Source organism: Corvus moneduloides, chromosome 2 (assembly GCF_009650955.1).
Source record: "Corvus moneduloides isolate bCorMon1 chromosome 2, bCorMon1.pri, whole genome shotgun sequence".
NCBI classification, from domain to species: Eukaryota; Metazoa; Chordata; class Aves; order Passeriformes; family Corvidae; genus Corvus; species Corvus moneduloides.
This window is the reverse complement of record NC_045477.1, coordinates 31069177-31090108: the sequence shown is the minus strand read 5'-3', so window position 1 is coordinate 31090108 and position 20932 is coordinate 31069177. Positions and strand designations below refer to the sequence as shown.

Sequence of the window (20932 nt, the reverse complement as noted above, 5' to 3'; positions counted from 1 at the left end):
CAAAGAGGGGAAAACACACAATGCTGAAGGCAAAAATCTCCTCCAGGCAGGAGTTCACTTGGTGGACATACTCTTCATGCATCCAGGGAAGAGGGTAGGGTGTCTGCAGTGGTCCCTGGGAGGTTTGCTTTGGTTTCTGATGCTTGCAGGAGCTCCCTGATGGGGTGGCCCAGGCAGGGCTTGTCTTGGCTGTTGAACCCAACATTCAGCTTGGTCCTGAGACACCCACTGAAGAGCTTGCCAAACGCTCTCAGAGGTTTGCACTGCTGCAAATTGTCATGCAGAGGCCAATGCACCCCTGCCCAGGTACCAGGGCACATCTAAGCAGAAAAGGACAACATAAGCAATGCACAGGTACCCCACTGGTTTACACAAGAGTATTGCTTCTGAAATAAAAGAGAGCTTCGCATCCATGGAGAAAAAAGAAAAATCCATCCCACTGCCCTTTCTAGAAGGTGTTTACATTATTTCCCATTCAAGCATTAAATTGAATTTATCCTTTCCCCCAAGGGTGTGTTTGGTCATCCCACTGCTGTGCCACAGAGACACAACTGAGTTGTTGGGAAGCCAAATACATATGTTCTCCCTACTGCGAAACTTCCCTCCCATCTACCCTTTTGCTATGCATCCCATCCTGCATGGACTTGGAGTCTAGGGTTTGCAGCTAGCTCAGTGCCCCTGATTTACTCCATCCCCTGGGAATCTGCAAGCTGACAGCTGTGGGACAGGCAGAGAGACAAGCATGTGTCCTCAAAGCCTGCAGAGGGGATCTTTTTGTGGAATTTACAGACTATTTCATGTGTCAATATGAGAGGAGCGTAATTACCAGCTGAGAAACTGCAGGAAATAAGCCAAGACTGAATGAACGAAATGGAAAATAAAGAGAAGCGCAGAGGACACACACATTTTAAAACAATTACGGAGGTATGTATTCACATGCTCATGGGAGCCTGGGAATACATAAGAGATCGTGACTGCAAAGGAATGAATTCACGGACCAGTCTATGGGGAGCATTTTTTTTCCCTGTGACTTCAAACTTCTCTCGGAGCTCACAGAGTTCGAGTCAGCTGGCATGCGATAGAGGTACGACTTCCCTAAGGAAACTCTGCCTCGACTTGCCCTGGAAAAGCTGCCGGGAGAGTCTGTGAGACAGAAGGCTGCAAGCAGAGGTGAATCCTGCTCCTCCTTCTCCTCCAGCCACAGCAGGTACGTGGAGATGCATGCGAACCTGGCAGTGTGCTGGAAAGTTGAGCTTTTGACTGCGGGAGAGATGGGGGCTCTGGTTACTTAGTGCTGCAGCCTTTAAAAGTAACGCGGATGAGGAAGGTACTGTATAAATAAAATATACCGTGTTTATGGATAGGCTGAGGAAGTGGCTAAGCACACTGTGTAGATGGCTCTACCCTCACAGCTGTATATTTAATCCATCAGGGACTTGCACTGCAGCGAGTCAGATCCCTTATGTTAAGGAGGCACTGATTAGTTTACAACAATGCAGTTGTCACACGCCGGGTTCGTTATTATTCTCTCTGCTTACAGTAATGGAAGATGGGGACATGTCTGGGTATTTTTTCTTTCTTTACGGGACTTTGTTTGTGGAATTGCTGCATTATTGTGCTCTGAACCAGGAGTGCTGCAGAGATCAGCCTTCACTGATTAAATGCCACTCGCCGAGCTCCCCGACCCTGAATCTTAACACAGCCTTGGGCAAATCCCACAGCCCCGGGTAAAATGGGCAAAAGGCTGTTTGGCTCCTCTGCTCTTCTCACCATCAGCACTGTCATTGAGCTCTCCCTGTTGGAGCACGAGGCGTGAGATGGCAGCGATATTTTGCCACTCTTAAGATCCTGACAGCTTGAATGTCACCTTGGGTGAACAATGACTTACTGAGAGGGTTCTGCTGCATCTGGGCTGTTACCATGGGGATTAACATTTAGACATTATTTGGAACTGACAAAGTTTTAGAAAATCCTAATTTATATAAAAGTCACAGATAAATTTATAAAGCCAAATCCTGTTGTATTTTGATAAAAGTATTTTTATGAAAGTGCAGATATGTTTCCTTTAAACAGAATCAAAAGTTAGGTTTTCCACAACAGTGGATATGTTTTGTGGGGGTTTTTGTTTGTTTGATTGGGTTTTTTTACTAAGATGTAATCATTTCAACTTTAAAATCAACTTATTACTCTAAAATGCTGAAGTCCTTTAATTTTCAATAATAGAAATTCACCAGACGTAATCTCTTTTTAAAGCAGATATTTACATTTCAGTGACTGTATCAGTGCTTTACCTTTTACTAATATAATGATGGATGGATTCAAAGGGGGGGGTATCAGTATCATGCAATCAGATCTATCAGAAATAACTATCCTCACCTCATTTTTTCTTCTGTAGAATCACATAAATTGAATAGACCTTTTCCCAGATAGACCTTTTCCCTTTTCTCCACTGTCAACTTAAACAAATTGCTGAATTAAAAGTCTATTTTTCTCTCTTTTTGCTGCACTAAGATAATACGAGAAATTATTATGTTTTAGTTCCTGAATTTGAATTTCCCCAGGAACTTTGTTTTCCAGGGAGATAGTTTGCTTTCATGGTCAGATAGTTCAATCTGCAAATGTCACTTTCTGCTGATATAAGTGTTTGCATTTTCCCACCTCCTACTGTCCCTTCATGCACCCCCTCACTCAGCAAGTCTCCAGGCTGGTGGATTTCATGCTATTGTCATTTTATTTTCTTTTTCTTTCCTGGAGAGAGGAGTAGAAAATAAAAGGTGAATAAATAGGGAATTTGGCTAACCCCACGTATCCAGTTAATTGAAAATGTTAATTTTTGGTGGGGAAATGTTGTTGGCTAAACACCTGATACAGGTGAGAATGGAGAGAGGGCAGAGAGAGAAATGAGGAAGGCAACAGCTTCAAAAGACAGGAGAAAAGCCATGTTGGGTTCACAGGAGATGTAGGAGTCCTTATTTTTGTATGCAGAGTTGACTTGGCTGTGATTTTAATGAAGCAAAGTCCTGAGCAGCAGAATCAGTGCATGCCCTTCCCTCCTGCTTTGGCATTTGTTTCTGCCCAGGCTCTTCTTCACAGTTCACCTGGCACAACTGTTTGGTCACTTGGTAAAACAGCTTGAGGAACTGAGCTGGCTTTTTAAAAAGCACAACCAAAAAAATCTCTGCTATTTTTATCCCTGCAAATCCAAACTTCCCGAAGTGCTCTGAACATCCATGTGTAGAAAATGCGAAGCTGCAGTCATCCTGGCCACTTGTTGCTCTTCCTTACAGGCATGATATTAGTACTCCATCTCTAAATTAAATCAAATTATCCTTTTTTAAAAAATATTTGTTTTCTCATGGAGGCTTCAAATGGTTGAGGTTTTCCTTGTGAAAGTGTCTGTGCATTGCAAGTGCTATTGCACACTGCTGACAAGGCAAATTCTAAACACAGAGCATCCAAAAGGAATTTAAACCTCTGGACACCACAGCAGTCCCCAGCTTCATCATGAGTTCCCTGCTCACCCCAAGGGGGTTGCAGATAGAGAGCTTGACTCCAGGAAGCATGCCAAAATCAGCACTGCAGCCACCTCCGGCCAAGGGAAGCTCAAGACACAATGTGCTTGAGGGAAGATGATCAAAAGAAGTCTGACCTGACGAGAGCCCAGTCAAGGGGAACATATCTGGGGTTGTGATAATCCCACTGACAGACTGTGTTCTTGGAAGATTAACATAGATTTTTCTATCCATTGCACCTAATCATGCCCTGCCTTGTTATCTTTTCATAGCATTTTCATGGCTAGACCAGCAACCTGGTCTGGAGGAAGGTGTCCCTAACTGTGCAAGAGGTGTTGGAGCCAGAGGGTCTTTAAGGTCCCTTCCAACTCAAGCCATTCTGTGATTCTATGATTCTGGGATTTATGCCTCTCATTTCAGGGTGCATTGCAAAGCAAATGAGGTGTTAGGAGCCCAGCTCTTTGGCATATTATTTCAACCATGGGGGAACTGCATTGCAACAGTTCAGGCCTGTGGCTCTGTGAGAAAGCAATGGGGAAATCTGTGTAAAGGTGAGTTTTCCAGCAGCAGTACTTAATTAGCAGAAGGAAGTGAGGAAAGCAGCATTTAGACAGTTGCTTCAGCCCTAGACGGCAGCACAAAATAGTAAAGTAAAATCCTGAACTCACAAGCCGTCTGAAATCATCTTCTGCATGACAGAAGCATGTCCATCAGCCTGCTGTCCTGTTGTGGCTAATATCTTCAGCTTAATTCATTGGATCTAAACAGAAACCATTTCCATTTGAGGGCTCTTTCTACATGATGCCAGACACACTGCCCAGCATGAACCCAGGACTTCATTGGGTGGCCTGGATATCATCTAGGCAGCAGCTGGAACCACACAAACCCATTAAATGCCTTGCATCTTCCTTTTCCCACCAGCCTCAAAGGAATGTAAAGCTACACAGGTAGGTCATAAGCATAGTAAGCTCAGAGATGGGTTAATTTATGGCCCTGCTTGTGTCCATCTCCATATTAGATGATGATCTGGTGCCAGCTTTTGCATGTGTTGACTTCTGTGTTCCGTTTGAAATCTGACCATAACTGCTTTTACCTTCAGAACCATGAAACTGAACATCGTCTTCTTGCTGGCAGTGGTGAACACAGGAACCTCTAACTATCACCCCACAGAGGGAACATCCTGTGAAATGGTAAGGCAGGATCTCTGCTCAGGCCCTTTGGGATCTGGAATGAGTCTGGGACCCCCTGGTTACAGGCACTGTGCAAAGAGCCGTAGTCCCTGAAAAGGGAAATACCCCAGGACCAGACTTTCTGTGGTGGCAGAGGTTATGGGATTTGCAGGGTTATGGGATGGGTAGAAGATTGTTCTCAGGCTACGTCCTTTTTGTAGTGACAGCATATTAAAGAGGTGGAGGAGGGGTGAGGTGGGAAGAAGGGTCATTATCTCAGTTTTTTTCTAAAGGGGAGCTGGTAAAAGACATTTGACCTGATTTCCCTAAGACCGTAGAGGGGTTTTGGGACTGAGACAGAGAAAAGACTTAGACCTAAAATCAACTCATTTCTATCAGGCCTAAGTTCTTTGTGCTTTAAATAAAGAATCTTCTGTGAAATATATCTATACCAGCACTTTTGTAATAGCAAGGAGACTGACCTCCTCTGCCCTGACACAGCATTGCTGCCAGGGAAGTGGCACCTGACTTCTGCTGGAGGAAAAAAAATGTGACAAAGCCTCTTGCTCTAGTACAAAATTTTCTCCTTGGATTTTTGCAAACACCTGGTACAATATTATAAATTTTATTCACAGCTGAACTTTCTCTCTTCCCTACCAAAGTGTTTCTGACTGTAACAGGCTTTTAAAAATAGCATTTTTTTCCCTGAATATTGAAGTTTCTCAGCACAAACCTTCAAGAATTTCCAAAATAGGAAAAAAATATTTGCTAGCTGTACACAATTCCCTTATGGGACTCATTCCATTCCTGCCCACCCTGCTGTGTTGCTGCACTTCCTGAATTCCAAAGAAATTAAAACCTAGTTTATATAGAACGATCTTGGGAAGGTGCCTGAGTAGCTCAGCTCATTGGCTGGAGAGAAGACTGATGAAGCTTGGGTCCCATGTATCACAGTCAAGTAAAGGCTGGGCAAGACACACAATAATCCAAGAAGATTAGTCCCATCCCACTTTTTGGATGGGTCACAGGCTGGGCTGACTGCTGAGAAGTAAACACTTGCTTGTTTTCAGCACTCCACTGTAAACTGCTTTCATCAAGTCAATGACTCAAGGCTCTAAGCAGCTAGTGGAGATAAATTTAGCTCTGACCAAAAACTGCAGTCAGGGGCTGGGATGCTCCTCTCGGATAAATTAACAACTCAGCATTGCAGATGTCGATGTTGATCACTGGATGTTTGCTCCAACGGAAGGCGCGTGTAAATCCAAACACCGTGTAAAGAAAGACGGATCTACTGGATTAGCTGCTGGGTCCACTGAAGTCCTGCATTACTATTTTTCATCACAGCCTCACTGTTTAACATGGTATTTTCCCTGTGGTGACACCTTTAGTTCTAAAACTCAGAAATTAATACTTCCATCCCAAGTCTCCTGGAGCAGGCATGAGTCAGAAGCTTGTGCCCATCTCTGACTCACCACTGGTGAGTTCAATGACTCCTGTCATTGAACTAGAGCCCTAAGATGTGTTTTAGGATGTAAGCAGTCCCTGCCAGACCCTTGACACAGGAGTGAGCTGCACTGATTATACAAGTTATGGTACACCTACTTATTTGCAAGAAAACAAGGTACAGATTAAAAGTTGAGAGGTTCTTTCTAACTCATGCTGCCTACCAAGAACAGGCAAGGCTTCAAGTAGATCATGTTCTACCTCCCAAAGAAAGATATTTATGCTAATTCATGTTGCCTGGCAAATGATAAGCTTTGAAATAATTTACAGAAGTGAAAGAGTTTTAGGAAATTCTGTCTCACCTTGCATTGAGGTGGTGCAAGAACGTGTGCACAACCAGTTATCACAGGTTAGCTGAAGTGGGGTGCCTGGGAAAATTGCTGAGGTTTGGCTGTGTAGCTGAGACTCCACCTGGGCAGCTCTTCTAAGAATGGCCATGGACACCACACTAGTGCAGGTCAGTGCCAATTGGCCCCAGCCCAAAATCTTTGTTTCAAATGTTCATGAGCTGAAGAAGAAGAACATGAGTGGAGGCTTGGATCCAGGTGCTTTTTTTGTAGGGCTCCTACGAACATGGATGACAACTTCCTCCCAGTGCTGAGCAGTGAAGAACTGAAATCAGAATCTTAATAATGCTCAGGTTTTGAGCTGTTGGATCATTTTTTTGCCAGCACATGAATAGGACCAGGCACTGAAGGGACCAAGTGCTCCTCACCCTGCAGTACTTCTTGACAATGGACTTGAAATAAACTGATAGCAGCACTGGCAAAAAAGATGAAGTCAGAACATGAGACTGGCAAAACTATCTTTTCCAGTTTCAGGCTACCAAGCCATTGGGCTAAGAGGTGGGAGGAGGGGAGATACACCTAACAGATGCTGTTTGCTCCATCCCACTGAGATGTGCTTCATCTTTTCTTCCTATTCCTGATGAGGATGAAATGCATGCAGTTTGAGCCTCAGGAGAGAAAAGAAGGTGCAGAAGATAGGAAATATGGTGAGGATCAACATAGTCAGTGAAAAGGAATGAAAGTTTAAAAAGAAAAATGGGAGGGGAAGTGTTATAGGAGCAAATGGCAGACAGTGGGAAGTATAGATTTTATTTGTCCCTTTTACCCCTGTGGATGCAGATTAAAGGCCAAATTCTGCAAGATACATGGTCATCGGGGACGGACCTCTCACCCACTGACTTCAGTGAAAACTGGCTGGCTAGCTTGGACAGGAGTTAGATGAGGACTTTCCTAAGATGCTTTCTGCCAGAAGGAGTGGAGGGGGCTCTACACTTGTTGAGATTTGGCTGAAAGTGTGTGAAGAAACCTGGCATCTGCCTTAGGCTGTGAAGCACCTGCTGCTTTTTCGCTCTGGATTTTTTTTATCCTTCTGGCTTCTCCTCTTCTACAAACCAAATAAAAAAGGCTTCCTTCTCATGACTTGGAGCTAAGCCCAACTTTAGGCATATTTTAGCTCAAAATGAGCAATTCTACGATGTCTTTGCAGGAAAAAAATAACGTCAGGAAGAAGGCAGGAAATTTCTTTCTTTCTCCCTAATATTTTTAGCTGGGGGAGATTTAAGTGAATTGGAGGGGGGAAAAAAATGGTGTTCAGGTCTTACTAGTCAATTTACTTGGGATCTTTGGGAAAGATGTATTATAGGAAGGACTGTGGAGCAATGTGACTACATCTAGAGCTTGGATGAGCACTTATACTTCTATGACACATTTTTGTGTGGTCTCCAAAATTCAGATGATGCAAAAGAGATTCACGAAAGACTAATGCCACACTTCTCCAAAACAGACCTGCCATTTCATTCACCTCAAATTTCACATGAGACATATGGGTTTTAATATTTTTTACTTTTTATGTTTCTTTAATATCTGAAAAGCTTTGTGTCATGGAATCTGGATTCTGCTTCTCCACAAAAATTAAGATTCAACAGATATTTTCTTTATTTATTTCCTTTCTGATCTTTCTACAAACATCATATGGCCCAGACACCCAAATACACTCATGACAAGAGTTTTCCTCCAGTAAATTAAATGGTGCCTAAACCTTTCACATTCCACTTCCTCACACTGCTGTATGTTGTCTTTATTAACAAAATATAGCTTGATATTTATGCAAGGATGCTCATGTTCCTGTTCCTGATCTTCTTTATGAACACACACTCCAAATCTTGGTCTGGACACAGACTCAATCCTAGCTGCAATTAAACAGACTTGCACCTGGAAGATGGATTTGATTTTGACATTTGGTTTTTTCTCTACCTGCTGCTGAGAACTGGCCTGAAAAAGTATGACCTTCACTGCATCTCAAAGCTTTTTTCTCTCTCAAGAGCTGGAACTGCAGAATTTGTCTTTTCCATGTTGTGTCACTTGTGTTTTGTTGGAGCAGTTTCAAAAGGTGCTCTCCCCATGCAAGAAGAAGGGAACTGTTACCTTAGGAAAAGGATAAACATGTAAACATGGATAGTAAAAGCAGGAAGAGTTTGAAGATTTACATCAGAAATGTTTCAGTTGTTAAACGACCCATTTTGGATAAAGGTGCATTACTAAACTAAGCTGTGGCTAAAGGAAGACGTGATCAAATATCTGAGGGTGTGACCATGAAGGAGAGACAGGTTTTATGATATATGATCCTTACATATTTTTCCACCTCCTTGCTTTGGCACCCACACTGCCAACAGAGTGAAACATTTTCAAGTACCACTTACTCTTGCAAGCTGAGTTTGAAAAATCTGATACAGAGATGAAAGTGAGAAAACTAAACATCAGAAGAAAAATGAATAAATGGTGCTTGATTGCAATGGAAAAAGGACAAAACTCCTTCACTTGGGACTATTAAAAACAGTCCAGGAGAAAGGTACAAAAAGGAGAATATTTAGTATGTAGCATACAGAGATAAAACTCTACTGTTGTAAGTCAGAGATGTCTTTAAAATGAAAAGAGTGCTGTTAGCTGCAAATGAGTGTTAGGACTGTTGCTCTAGCTGTCTGAGTGGTCAGAGAAAGTAGTGTGATCAGTGTTTCAGGAGGAGGTTCTGCCTGGATGTTGAATGTTATTTTCCTTATATATCATGCAAAAATGTTTTCCATTTGTCATGTGATGACCCCTTTTCTCTCTTTTTCTGGCAGGCAAACTCACAGGCATTTTGCCACAACAAAGACCTCCACCAAATCCCTCATGAGCTCCATCCCAATGTAAACAAAATAGATCTGTCTGGAAATCTGATTCAAAGCATCCCTGAAATGCCATTATCATTTTACGCTTCCCTCCAGTGTCTGGATTTAAGCTCCAACCAGATAAGCTTCATCACATCTGGAGTATTTGCACACATGACGAGTTTGCTGGAAATAAATTTAGCCAATAATAACCTATATGAGCTTGCTCAGAATGGGACAGAGGGGATTGGCCTTTTACCCAAGGTGGAAATAATGGACTTGTCCCACAACAATCTCTACAATGGGATGGCTGAGTATTTCATTAAGCAAGCTCCAACACTGCGGTACCTTTCCTTGGCAGACAACAGTCTTGTAATGATATCACACAAGATGTTTCAGGGATCTCCCAGTCTTATGGAGATAGATCTTCAGAGAAATATCATAATGGACATAGAAGAAGGTGCTTTTGAGACTCTAGTGAACCTTTCCAAACTCAATCTCTCCACAAATTCAATTACTTGCATCTCTGATTTCAATCTCAAGCAGTTGGAGATACTTGACCTTAGCAGGAACAGCATTGAGACTTTCCGTATCACAAAGTCAGATGACGAATACAGCTTAAGATGTCTGGATCTTAGTGAAAACAAATTGCTTCACTTCCCAGTCTTCCCTCAGGTAAATAAGCTGGTAACTCTGAATTTATCAAATAATTTAATCCAACTCACTGCTGAATCCCCTTATAATAAAATGGACTACAGGGATAACGAATGGCTAGATGCTTCTTTTCATCTTCTTGATCAGAAGCGAAGTAGAAATATAAGTTCTCTTTACTTGTCCCAGCTTGTATATTTAGACTTAAGTTATAATGACATCAAATCCATTCCAGATGGGTTCTTTGAGTCAATGTTGTCCCTTCAGACCCTTAATATCAGCAAAAACTGTCTTCAGGCGTTTGCAGTAAGGTATGACAGTGCATTGATCTCCCTAACTGTCCTTGACTTGAGCTACAATGCTTTGCAGAGCCTTCTCCTTGATGCTGGTGCTTTGCCAAATTTGAAGGAGTTTCATATTCAAAACAACAACCTTCAGACCCTGCAATTCGACATCTTTTCTAGTCTTCCTAGACTCAGACTGCTTAATCTACAGAGCAATAATATCAGCCTTTGCCACACGTACTCTAAGCAAAGACTTGCTGCAGAGGGAAGTGGCTGCGTGTCATTTGTCAATTCTCCTACTCTTCAGTACTTGTACCTAGCTGACAACATGCTGAACATCCTACCAGGACACACCTTCTACAAGACTCCTCTGGTTGTCTTGGATCTCTCCATGAATCCTGGACTGAAAATAGAACTTAAAGCACTATCAGGACTGGAAAAGTCTCTGGAATACTTGCATTTACATGGTAATAGCCTGATAGAGTTAAATATTGACTTGCCTTGTTTTAGTCACCTTAAACATTTAAACCTCTCCGAAAATCAGCTGAACTGGCTGCCTAAGTGGGGTAGTGACTCTCCACTAGAAGTTCTAGACCTACGGAACAATAGGTTCAGTACATTAGAGGACAGCAATATTTTAGCATTAGAAAATTCACTTAAAAACCTGTATCTCTCTGGGAACCCACTCAACTGCTGTGGAAACATCTGGCTTTCATCAATCATCCAGAACAAGAATGTCCAGATCCCCAACGTGGAGCACTTAACGTGCCAGTACATTCAGAACTTTGGGTATCGGGAAGAAATGCACATTGGGAACATTAGACCAGAAGACTGTGAAAAAGAGGATCTGAAGAAAATCAACCTCCTCATTATATTAACATTTGTATTAGTTTTATCTGTGCTCATCATTGGTGTGGGTTCATTTCTTTGCTTCCGCAGGCAAAACTTTAGCCATCAGTTTAAAGCATAGGAACACAAAATGCCTTGAAAACTGAAGAAATCAGGTGCTACCCTGGCACTGTGTAGAAATGAAGGATAAAATTCTCATCTTTGAGTTTTAACTGTGGATTTTAAGATGGTTTTGAAGTGCCCCTGAACTGCACCACTGTAGTGGTCTGGGTTGCAGGCACTGGAAGGAGAATTTGCTCCATTTTGTACTTGCTTCATTCACATGCAGATCTGCTTAAAAGACTACACAGTGTTAGAAGAAGCCACTGTAAAGTGCTGCTGTTGTTTTGAGAGATGTGTAATTCAAACCAGCTCAGAAGAAAACCAGCTCTAAGGTCTTGAGACCCGAGACTTTTCACTAAGCTCAGATGATGACATCAAGCAATTAGGAAATCCCTTCCCAAAGTTATGTGCCTCCACAAGATGTTTTGATTTGGTCTGAGCTTTGCTTTTCCCTAGCTGGTTAGCTCCTAACCCTTCTTAAACTGAAATCATAAAAAGATATAGCAGAGTGGGTCAAAACACAACCTTCACTCAGTGTAGTTGGTTGAAATTCCCCTTGAGTTCCAAAACAATGAGAATTTAGCTTAAAAAAAACCAAAAAAACAAAAAAAACAAACCAAAACAAACAAAAAAAAAACAAACAAGAAAAAAAACCTAAAACCAAAAAAAACCACAAATGGAAATTATAATTAGTGTTCATTGTGCTCCTGACTACTATTTAGAAAATCCACAGCTGACTATGGAGACCAAAGAGCATGTGGTAGGAAGCTCTTTGGATACCTCTTTTATGTGTTAGGTTGTTGCTCCAGTCACTGGGGCAAGACATGAAAGGTAGATGAGGTCAATTAGTTCTGGCACTTGGTACCCACGAGGGATGTAAAAGAAATCTCAAGCATGAAACAACTGCTGATGTTACCCAGATCTGCTCAGAAGGTCACAGGTCCACAGTTTAACTAAAAGAGGAAAAATTTGCCTCTCATGTGCAATACTATTTAACTGGATATAATGTGAAGAAATTAATCTCTGGGGTGAATACTTTTCAAAAGAAAAATCTTGGAGAATGAATTTCAACCAGCCAGCATTGGACTGAAATGCTTACGTTTCTAAGGAGAATGGTGGGAAATTCACAGCATACAGTTGCATTTCAGTGCAAAAGAATAATATATCTATTTTTAAAGGTCATGGAAGGTTAGGCTGCAGAAAGATACCATTGTGTCATTATACACAGGGAACCTAGTCCTGTGCCATTATTTAGATCAGGTGTTCACTGTGTCACCCTAAAAAGATATTATAGTCTAGAGGATAGGCTGTAAGAAAAGTCATGTAGATCCTCATTTTGTGATGGGTTTAACATGGCTAGCATGCTGAAAGTTGACACTGACAGATACTTTGTTCTGTACCCTGACAGAAAATTCACCCTTTTGAAGTGAAGAAAAGCTCACCAAGAGTGTGAGCCTGACCTGCTGAGGGGGTTCAATGGCTTCAAAAGGAACTATATCAGGTCTTCTGTTAATGCCAGAAACTGTGCACTAAGGCATATAAGAGAAATAGAGGTCAAACCAAAACCCGTCCAGGTAAATAACTCAGAGTCAAATTGCTGCTTCATTTCTGTTTCTTCAAGCTAGTGAATGTAAAAATTAACGCACTACAAAAAGGTGTACAATTCTTTTTTAAAAGCAGCTATGAAAGAAACTGGCTGGTGGATTTCACTGTGGAATTTTGTAAAATAAAAAACATCTTTGGATTCTGTAAAAAGCACAGGGTCGTGAATACATTAAAGCACCAGTTTGAAATGCTCCACAGATGAAAAGAAAAGCTTTCCCATTTTTCTATGGTGTTCAGACTCCACCTTGGACCTCTACCTTCAGTCCTGAAGACAGGACAGCTGCTCCTTAGAGTGCAACCACTGGAGACCAGGGACATCTACTGAAGCGGTAGGCAAAAATTTGGAATAGGTTCTTCAGAGAACTTGTGGATGTCCCATCCCTGGAAGTGTCCAAGGCCAGGTTAGATGGTGCTTTGAGCAACCTGGTCTAGCGGAAGGTGTCCCTGCCCATGGAAATGGGGTTGGAAATAAATGATCTTCCAAGTCCTTTCCAACCCAAACCATTCTGTGATTAAATGATTCTACAAATTTGTACAAACCATCAGCAGCAATGGGGCCTGATCTAAGACCTACAAAAGCCCATGCTTGAGTCCATCATCGGCTCAAGTCTTTATTCAAGTAGGGAAATAAAGTCTAGTGTTTAGTCTCTAGTCTCTAGTCTAGTAGATTGTGCAAGCAGCAGTCCCAGGAACTAGCTGGAAGTCCAATGTTGAAGTCACTGAGCTTTTCCCTTGGTGTGAAGGCAAGCTGAGTTGTGTGTCCAGACACAGGTTAATTTGCCACACTCTGAATTTATGGCTTTTGTGTGAAGCATGGCAATCTCCTTCTCAGAGCCAGTATTAACTTGACTAGCATGGCTGGAATTAGTTAATAACCTGATGACAGAGTCAAACCCATTTAATTAATACTTTTCACACTGCTTTTGTTTGGCTCTCCCAAAAGGAAGTGCTTGTTATTACTAAACATCTGGGACTAATTAGGTTTCCTTTGACTTCCCTGGGAGCAGAAAGTTTTCTCAAGAATAAGCCTCAGGAGTAAAATGCAACATGGCTTGTTTGGATTTTTCTGTTAACAGCATAATCAACCAAGAAGTGACACGACCCTGCTCCTCCAAGTAGCCAACTCTGTTATTCTGGATGGGGTGAGGAGCAAGAGGGAAAAAAAAAAACCACAACATGAATAAAAGAGCAGAGAGGAAAAACAGGGAGAATTGTGAGCCCTGCATTATATTATTCATCACAAAATAGGGGTGTGTAGCTGACAGGCCCAGCTCTCACCTCTCGTCTGTTACTGTGTCTGCAAGAAGCCCAAATGCCAAAGTACCTGATCCTGTATCAAACATGGACCTTACTCACACATTACACATCTTCCCACCTGTCAGCCCCATTTTCCTAATAGGTTGGTGTCATGGTTTAATGAAGAAGAAAATTAACCCTGTCCCAGCTGACACCAGGATAGTAGGCACGATACAGGCTGTTTTGACTGGAATTTTGCAAGCAAGAATTTACGCCCTCATTCACTGCTTTTTCATAAAGTCTTTGCAAGAGACTTTGTTGATGCAATGAAAGCTCATATTGCTAAGCCAGGAATATCATCCTTGAATTCTGGGATATGTAATAAAGCCTTTGGGACTCACGCAGCCAATGCAATGTTTTGGGGTTTCTTTAATTGCTTCATGCAACAAGTGCCTTCCTGTCTGCAGGTGTTTGCATGATATAGGACAGTAGAAACCTAGAATCGCAGAATGGTCAAGGACCTTAAAGACCATCTAGTTCCAGCCCTCCTGCCATGGACAGGGACACCTTCCACTATACCAGATTGCTCAGAGCCCCATCCAACCTGGTCTTGAACACTTCACAGGGATGGGGCAACCTGTTCCAGTGTTTCACCACCCTCTGTGTAAGGAATTTCTTCACAACATCTAGTCTAAACATGCCTGGCACCAGGTAGATATAGGTACTGGAAACAGTAGAAACACTAGAAAAACTAGAAACAGAGAGAGGCCCTAAAAGTTCATCAAGTCATGACTCATGTTAGCCATCCGTGGAAAATCAAGTCTCAGTTTCCAGAAGCACTGGCTTCTTTTCTAGCAAAGAGAAGACAGTACCCTAACAGAGTACTGGGGTCTCTGGCTACAGACATCCCTACAGGGACTCTACTCAGTCCTAAACTAGCCACAGTAGGTTAGTATACAACACAGTAGATGCCTCCTAATATTTCGGGGGCCCGAAGCGTTTGTTTTCCTATTCCTATCTAATCCCCATGTCATTCAGTACCCTCTTACTTTCCTGGGGAGAAAAAAACTGACACAACAACTTGGATCCCCTGTATCTCCAGGAGAAAGAAAACCATGCAAGGTATCCTCTGGCCATATTATTTTCCATAAACAGTTACATATTCTGTTTGTGCACACATGTGCAAAGGCACAGACACATACAGGCTAGTTCAAGAAATAGATCATTTCGGGATTAGCTTTGTTTAACCTAAATTAGAACAGCCTGTGCTAAATGATCATCTGTAATAACAAACAGCCTGTGGTGCTGCTGCCTGTGGATTCCTATTTCATGCCTGTCCATGTGAAACATTTTGATCAAGATTTTCAAAAGTGATCACTGATTCATTTCAGATGCCTAAGTTTGCAGCCTGCATCTTGCCAACCCTGAAACAAGTCACATTTTCCAGAAAATTGGGTTCATTTCCTCTCAAAACCAAGGCTCTGCGGTATGTCTTATACAAGCCCCAGGAAAAAAGAGGTCGTCCAGATGTACATATAATTATTTCACTTAGAGATTTCTAATGATAGTTTCTGCTCTGCCAGAGTTGTTTGGAGCATCTGAAGAGCTGAAAAACAGCAAAACTGCTGTCAACACTTCCTCTGCCCTGTAATCTGCTCTCACAAGGACCATATTAACCCAAGTTAACTATCCCTCCATATTCACTCCCATCCTCAGCTATTGTTGTGGGTAAGTTTGAGTGAAAAAAGGAAAAATAGTCATAAGAAAAGAACAAAAATTAAGTGTAGTGTCTGCAACTATGCAGCCAGGGCAGATTTTGGTCCCACAGGTCCTGGATTGGTGAGGGTCCAAATATATTTTGCCAAGAAAAAAGAGGAATGAGGAATGAGAGGAGTTTAGAGCCATCAAAGTGCTCAGAGTGAGTGATGGGAAAAGGAGAAAACAGTGTTGGTGTAATTCCCTCTGAGAAGTGAAGACGTGAAAATACTCTAGAGGAACTGGCAGTGGTAGGTACTTACCCACCTCTCCCCAAGAGTTTAGAGAAGATAAGCGAAGCTTCACCCCATCTCTTGTAGAAGAAAGGTAAGAAGAGAGCTTAGGAGACAGATAATAATGGAACAGAAATGAAGGATGATAGAAGAACTGAAAGATGAAAGGGAAATGGAGAATAGAGTTTTAGTACAATTCATGTCTTCATGATGGGTAACAGAGAAGTGTAACAGGAAACTGAAGAGCATCAAAGAGAGAGAGATAGGAAAAGCTTTGCAAAAAGGTAGCTAGAGCTGAGCTGTGCAGAGCAGGAGGAGACACAGGTTAGACAACATGCTTACAAGTGTGTGATGCACGAAAACAGAGGAGGACATCAGTTCATGCAGGGTGGAAAAGAGAAGTGTAAAGTAGACATGGAAATGGGATGAAGCTGAAATGGGAGGAAAAAGAGACAGAAGAATTTTCTGAGGAGGGTCTGTCAGACTGTGCAACACTCTTTCACAAGGAAAGATATTTGGAGGCTGATGCAACGTGATACTAATGAAAATTTTGGCAAATATGAGGGAACAGTCCTGCAACACTGGGAGAGTCACTTTTCTCCCAAGCTATTGTTCATGGCAGTCCTGCTGCATTGCAGAGCCAAGCTAGTTCCACAGATTTCCTCCTCCTGTCCATGTCTAGCAGTCATTGCATCAAAGACACATGTTTGGGAGACACATGGGAGACTTTATTGTAGCCTTTCAGTACTTAAAGGGATTTTATTAAAAAAGAGAGCATCTTTTTAAATGGGCTATTCAAGCAGGACATGAAGGAACAGTTTTACACTAAAAGAGGTGAGATTTGGATTAGACATGAGGAAGAAATTCTTTCCTGTGGAGAGGTGAGGCATTGGCACAAGTTGCCAAGAAGGTGTAGATGCCCCATCTATGAAAACCAGGTTGGATGGGACTTTGAGCAATCTGACCTAGTGGGTAGCATCCCTGCCTGTGTCAGGGGGATTGGAACTAGATGATCTTTAATATCTCTTCCAGTCCAAAGCATTCTGTAATTCTATGATTTTCCATTTCATAAGCAGTATACTTTGTGAAGAAACATTCTGGGAAGTGGCTAGAGAGGAGTTCCAGACTTTCCCAAAAAATGGAGGGGAGAAGGGAGTCCAGGGTGCTGGAGACAAGACCAGAGAAGAAGAGGATTTCATTTTCAGATAGGAAACCCAACAAAGAGAAGAAAGTTTGGGACAGACAGCAGGGTAGGAGGTGTGGCATGAGGAGAGCAGAAGAGGAGTAAGGATAACTAAACCAGGATTTTGGAATACAAATCACAGAATCACAGAATGGTTCTGGCTGAAAGCGACCTCTGCAGATCATCTAGTCCAGCCCCTCTGCTAGAGCAGGTTCACCTAGAATATTTCCAGAGAAGGAGACTGAATGGGCAGTTACAAGGAAGACAGCATCAGCTTCTCCCAGGAGGATTCGGTTGAAGGACAAGTTGCAACTGCAAAAGATCCCATTAAACATAAGGAAAAAAATCCTTAACACTAAGAGTCTGAACTCTGCAAAATCCTTGCAGACATTCAAAACTCCTCAGCGCAAAGCCCTGAACAACCAACTCTGACAGTGAAGTTGGCCCTGCTTTTATCAGGAAGTTGGACTGGGTTTTCCAGAGGCTCCTTCAATTTTAGTTATTCTCCAAATCTTTGCAAAACAGATGTGGGTCATGGACTTAGGCGAGGAACAGAGTAGCAGAGAAACTTTGGAGCAACAGCCTGCAAGCAGCATCTGCTCCCTGTATCAATGCAGTAAAAGGGGTTTGACAGTAGAAGTGTCCAGAGAGATAGCAGAAGTGGTTGATGATGTCACATGTGGGCAGAGCTGGTCAGATTATTGAAGTCTGTGTTCACATCGTTCTTTTTTATTTGTTTGTTTTCATTTTTTTGTGGCTCAAAATTAATATTTTCAAAATTTTCCATGAAAATTCTGAAAAAAGTGAGATTGGGAAATGTGTCCTTTGTAAGGCCAGAGCTTCAGTTTGAATTCAGATACTCCTACTCTAGCAAGCACATTCTCCTATCATAAAATAATCATTGCAACATTGTTTGCTTTTACTATCTTTGTTCAAGAGTAGATGAGGAAATGTCTCAATCAGCTAATCCTAAATAACATCCCTCCCAGCTATCACTAAAACAAAAAAAAGCAAAATAAAACAAAACAAAGTAAAAAAAATATATTAGGCTCTTGAAACTATGTAAATGTTTTCATATTGTTACACTTCAATTGTGCTGGGACCCAGGAAGAGCATAAAATAAAATAATGGTAGTAAACTTATGAAATTCCAGAAGAAATCAGTCAGGTAAGATTTTAGTTTAAAAACGTTTTTTGCTGTAAAACTTCTTTCCATCATGAGTACTTACATTGTAATTTGTGCTTTTTATAATATTTACAAGTTTTATGACTCCATTGCCTTTCACTTTAAAATGTTGCTACAAAAACTTCTGGCAAGAGTCATATATTGAGGAATTTCAAACCTTCAGCTTCATTAATTGTTGTTTACTCTTGGAAAAAGCTGCTTGTAACAGACTTTAGCATATGTTTCTTGCCTTACATATGTGATTCAAGGCCATATGTTTCCTCTAATCTGCCCCTTGTGTTTCATAATAGACATCAAGCTAGTTATTGCATTGCTGAACTGGACCAATCACACCTTAGTCGAACTCCTTTCCTGTTTGAAGGGAATGATGCCCAGTCAGGTGAGGTTCCAGGTGCTTTAATTGCCTCTCTAGATATAGAAGTCCAAAATATACATCTTTACTGTCCTTCTACAGTTGCTGTTTCTTCCATCTGGTGCCTAAAGTCTGCAGAGGACTGTGTTTAATGTTGAAATTACCTATGAATTTCACAGTCTGTTCATTGGCACATTCAGAAATGCCACAAACAGCACAGAACCATTTGTATCTGTGCAAGCCCCAACAGGGCTGTCATGTTGAGCATCCTTGTACCACATCTCCTAAGCAGATAAACGTTGCCAAAGCATCACTGTTGGAAAAAGCTCTGAATGAAGTGCAGCTGGAAATAGACCTGCCACGATAACTCCATGCCTAGGTGACCAAACCAATTCTCTTTCCTACCCTGATGGGTATTTTCTATTCCCCAAGTGGTGCCTTCCTTGGCAGTCCTTGGGGAACACTATCAATTTATCCTCATTTTTGTCTCCATTTATAGAACGTTATGCTCCTTAAATGGCATTTAAGTAATCTCTGGAGAACTGAACACAACAAATTGGCCACTGGGACTGCAGAAGCAGAGGGGAAGAGCCAGAGTAAGACTGTTGGAAAGTAGCATCCTCCCATATTTCTTGATGTACTACTTAAAGCAATTCCCTTCTGCAGGAACACTGAGCCACAGTGTGCCATACTCTGCATGGTGCTCTGAACACCAGGCTGTATGACAGAAGGGAAAGAAAAGTCACCACAACTTTCAGTCATGGTGTTTCATGTGGGAGGTCTATGGATGTGAACCACCAGTTTTGTCTCCCTCTCTAGCCCAGATACTGAGGCATTTAAGTCACTGGGGAAGGATAAAACAATGGTGCCACCATGAAGGAGTATGACATCAGCATACCCCAGGGTATCTGAAAGGCAACTGAACCCCCGTTTGTGGGTATCCAGTCAAGCTCACTGTTGGATAAGAAGTCAGAATTAGTTCAAAAACCAGAGGCTCCAAGTGGTCTGCCTTAACATGTTGGTATGTTAAACCTGATCTCTGAAGTCTAATGTCAGCTTATTCTCTTAAAAAGTAAGCAAAACTAGAAATCAGGATAAACTTTCATCAAGGAAAGTTTTGCACAGCTCTCTGCCTGTGCACACCCAATGTCATGTTGTCTTCTTTGTTTACTTTTCCAGCCTCCTGCTTCCTTAGACTGCTCATGAGGAGACTTTCCGGTAGATGCAATAGAAGTGCAATGACATCACATGTTTGTGCACTAGACAATGTGTCACTGCATTTGGTTTGCAGCACGTACTTCCAACTGCTTTTCAGTAGGCCTCTTGATTCACCCACACAAAGCATTCTCTGATGTTTCCTATCAGAGTATCCAGCTGATGCACATTTAAACAAATCACTGACTGCTGTCTGTGGAGAAATGCTGTCAGCATCTCGTAGACCAAAGGGTGTTTTTTTCTTACCACTTCTTTCACAACTTGCTTGTTGTGATTTTGGTCTAGTGCAAGAGTTGTTATGGGAATAAACTCTTATCTCAAAGAAAGATCTTGCTTTATTTGGATTAAATAAAATGAGCAGATCTTCTCTTTTCTCCTCCAATAATAAAAAAAATGCTTTATTCAATTAATAAAGCCTAAAAGACATGCCTAGCACATAGCTGAGTTTCCTACAAAAACATCCAAACGTCTCTTGCTCTTCCACTGTGCTGTTTCAGACATCCCACAAGTTAGTGCTCACACACTGTATTTGCAACAACATGCTATCCTCATTGGGAAGTCATGAAAATTATTTTTCTGGTTAAACCAGCGCAGTTTTTGAAGATGTCTCACCTGTAAATGAATGAGGTCAAGTTACAATCTGTTTACCAGCCAAGACCTCACAGTTCTCTACACCTCTCCTTGCTTGTGAAGTAGTTTAAAACATTTTCATGTTTTACTTGACAAATGGGACAGGCTAAGACCATCTGCAGATTCATTAACATCCTGATTAGGGATAATTTCTTAGGACACAACTCTGTCGCAGCTGCTCGTATCTGCCTTGTGCTGTCTGGCTTTGCAGAGCTCCCAGGTTTGCTCCTCAAGAACCATGGTCTCAAGAATAAGGTTAAAAATCTTGGCAAAGTTTTCCAGCCAGACACTCTGAGAGAGTTCAGAGAGGATCC

General features: G+C 41.8%; 1 protein-coding gene across 1 annotated transcript; it reads left to right on the top strand.

Moving 5' to 3' along the window:
* The first annotated feature begins 710 nt into the window (after positions 1-710).
* Positions 711-14469, top strand: LOC116439440 (transforming growth factor beta activator LRRC32-like). Its single transcript, XM_032098953.1, has 3 exons — positions 711-1207; positions 4612-4702; positions 9312-14469. Exons 2-3 carry the CDS (start codon positions 4616-4618, stop codon positions 11241-11243), a joined length of 2019 nt encoding a protein of 672 aa, XP_031954844.1. The 5' UTR covers positions 711-1207; positions 4612-4615; the 3' UTR covers positions 11244-14469.
* Positions 14470-20932: the final 6463 nt, after the last annotated feature.

What these genes read in the sequence shown, in the direction of transcription:
- LOC116439440 (XM_032098953.1), top strand. Translation starts at nt 4,616, where the DNA reads ATGAAACTGAACATCGTCTTCTTGCTGGCAGTGGTGAACACAGGAACC. An exon ending in AGGGAACATCCTGTGAAATG is followed by an intron (nt 4,703 to 9,311) that starts GTAAGGCAGGAT and finishes TTTTTCTGGCAG; the next exon opens with GCAAACTCACAGGCATTTTG.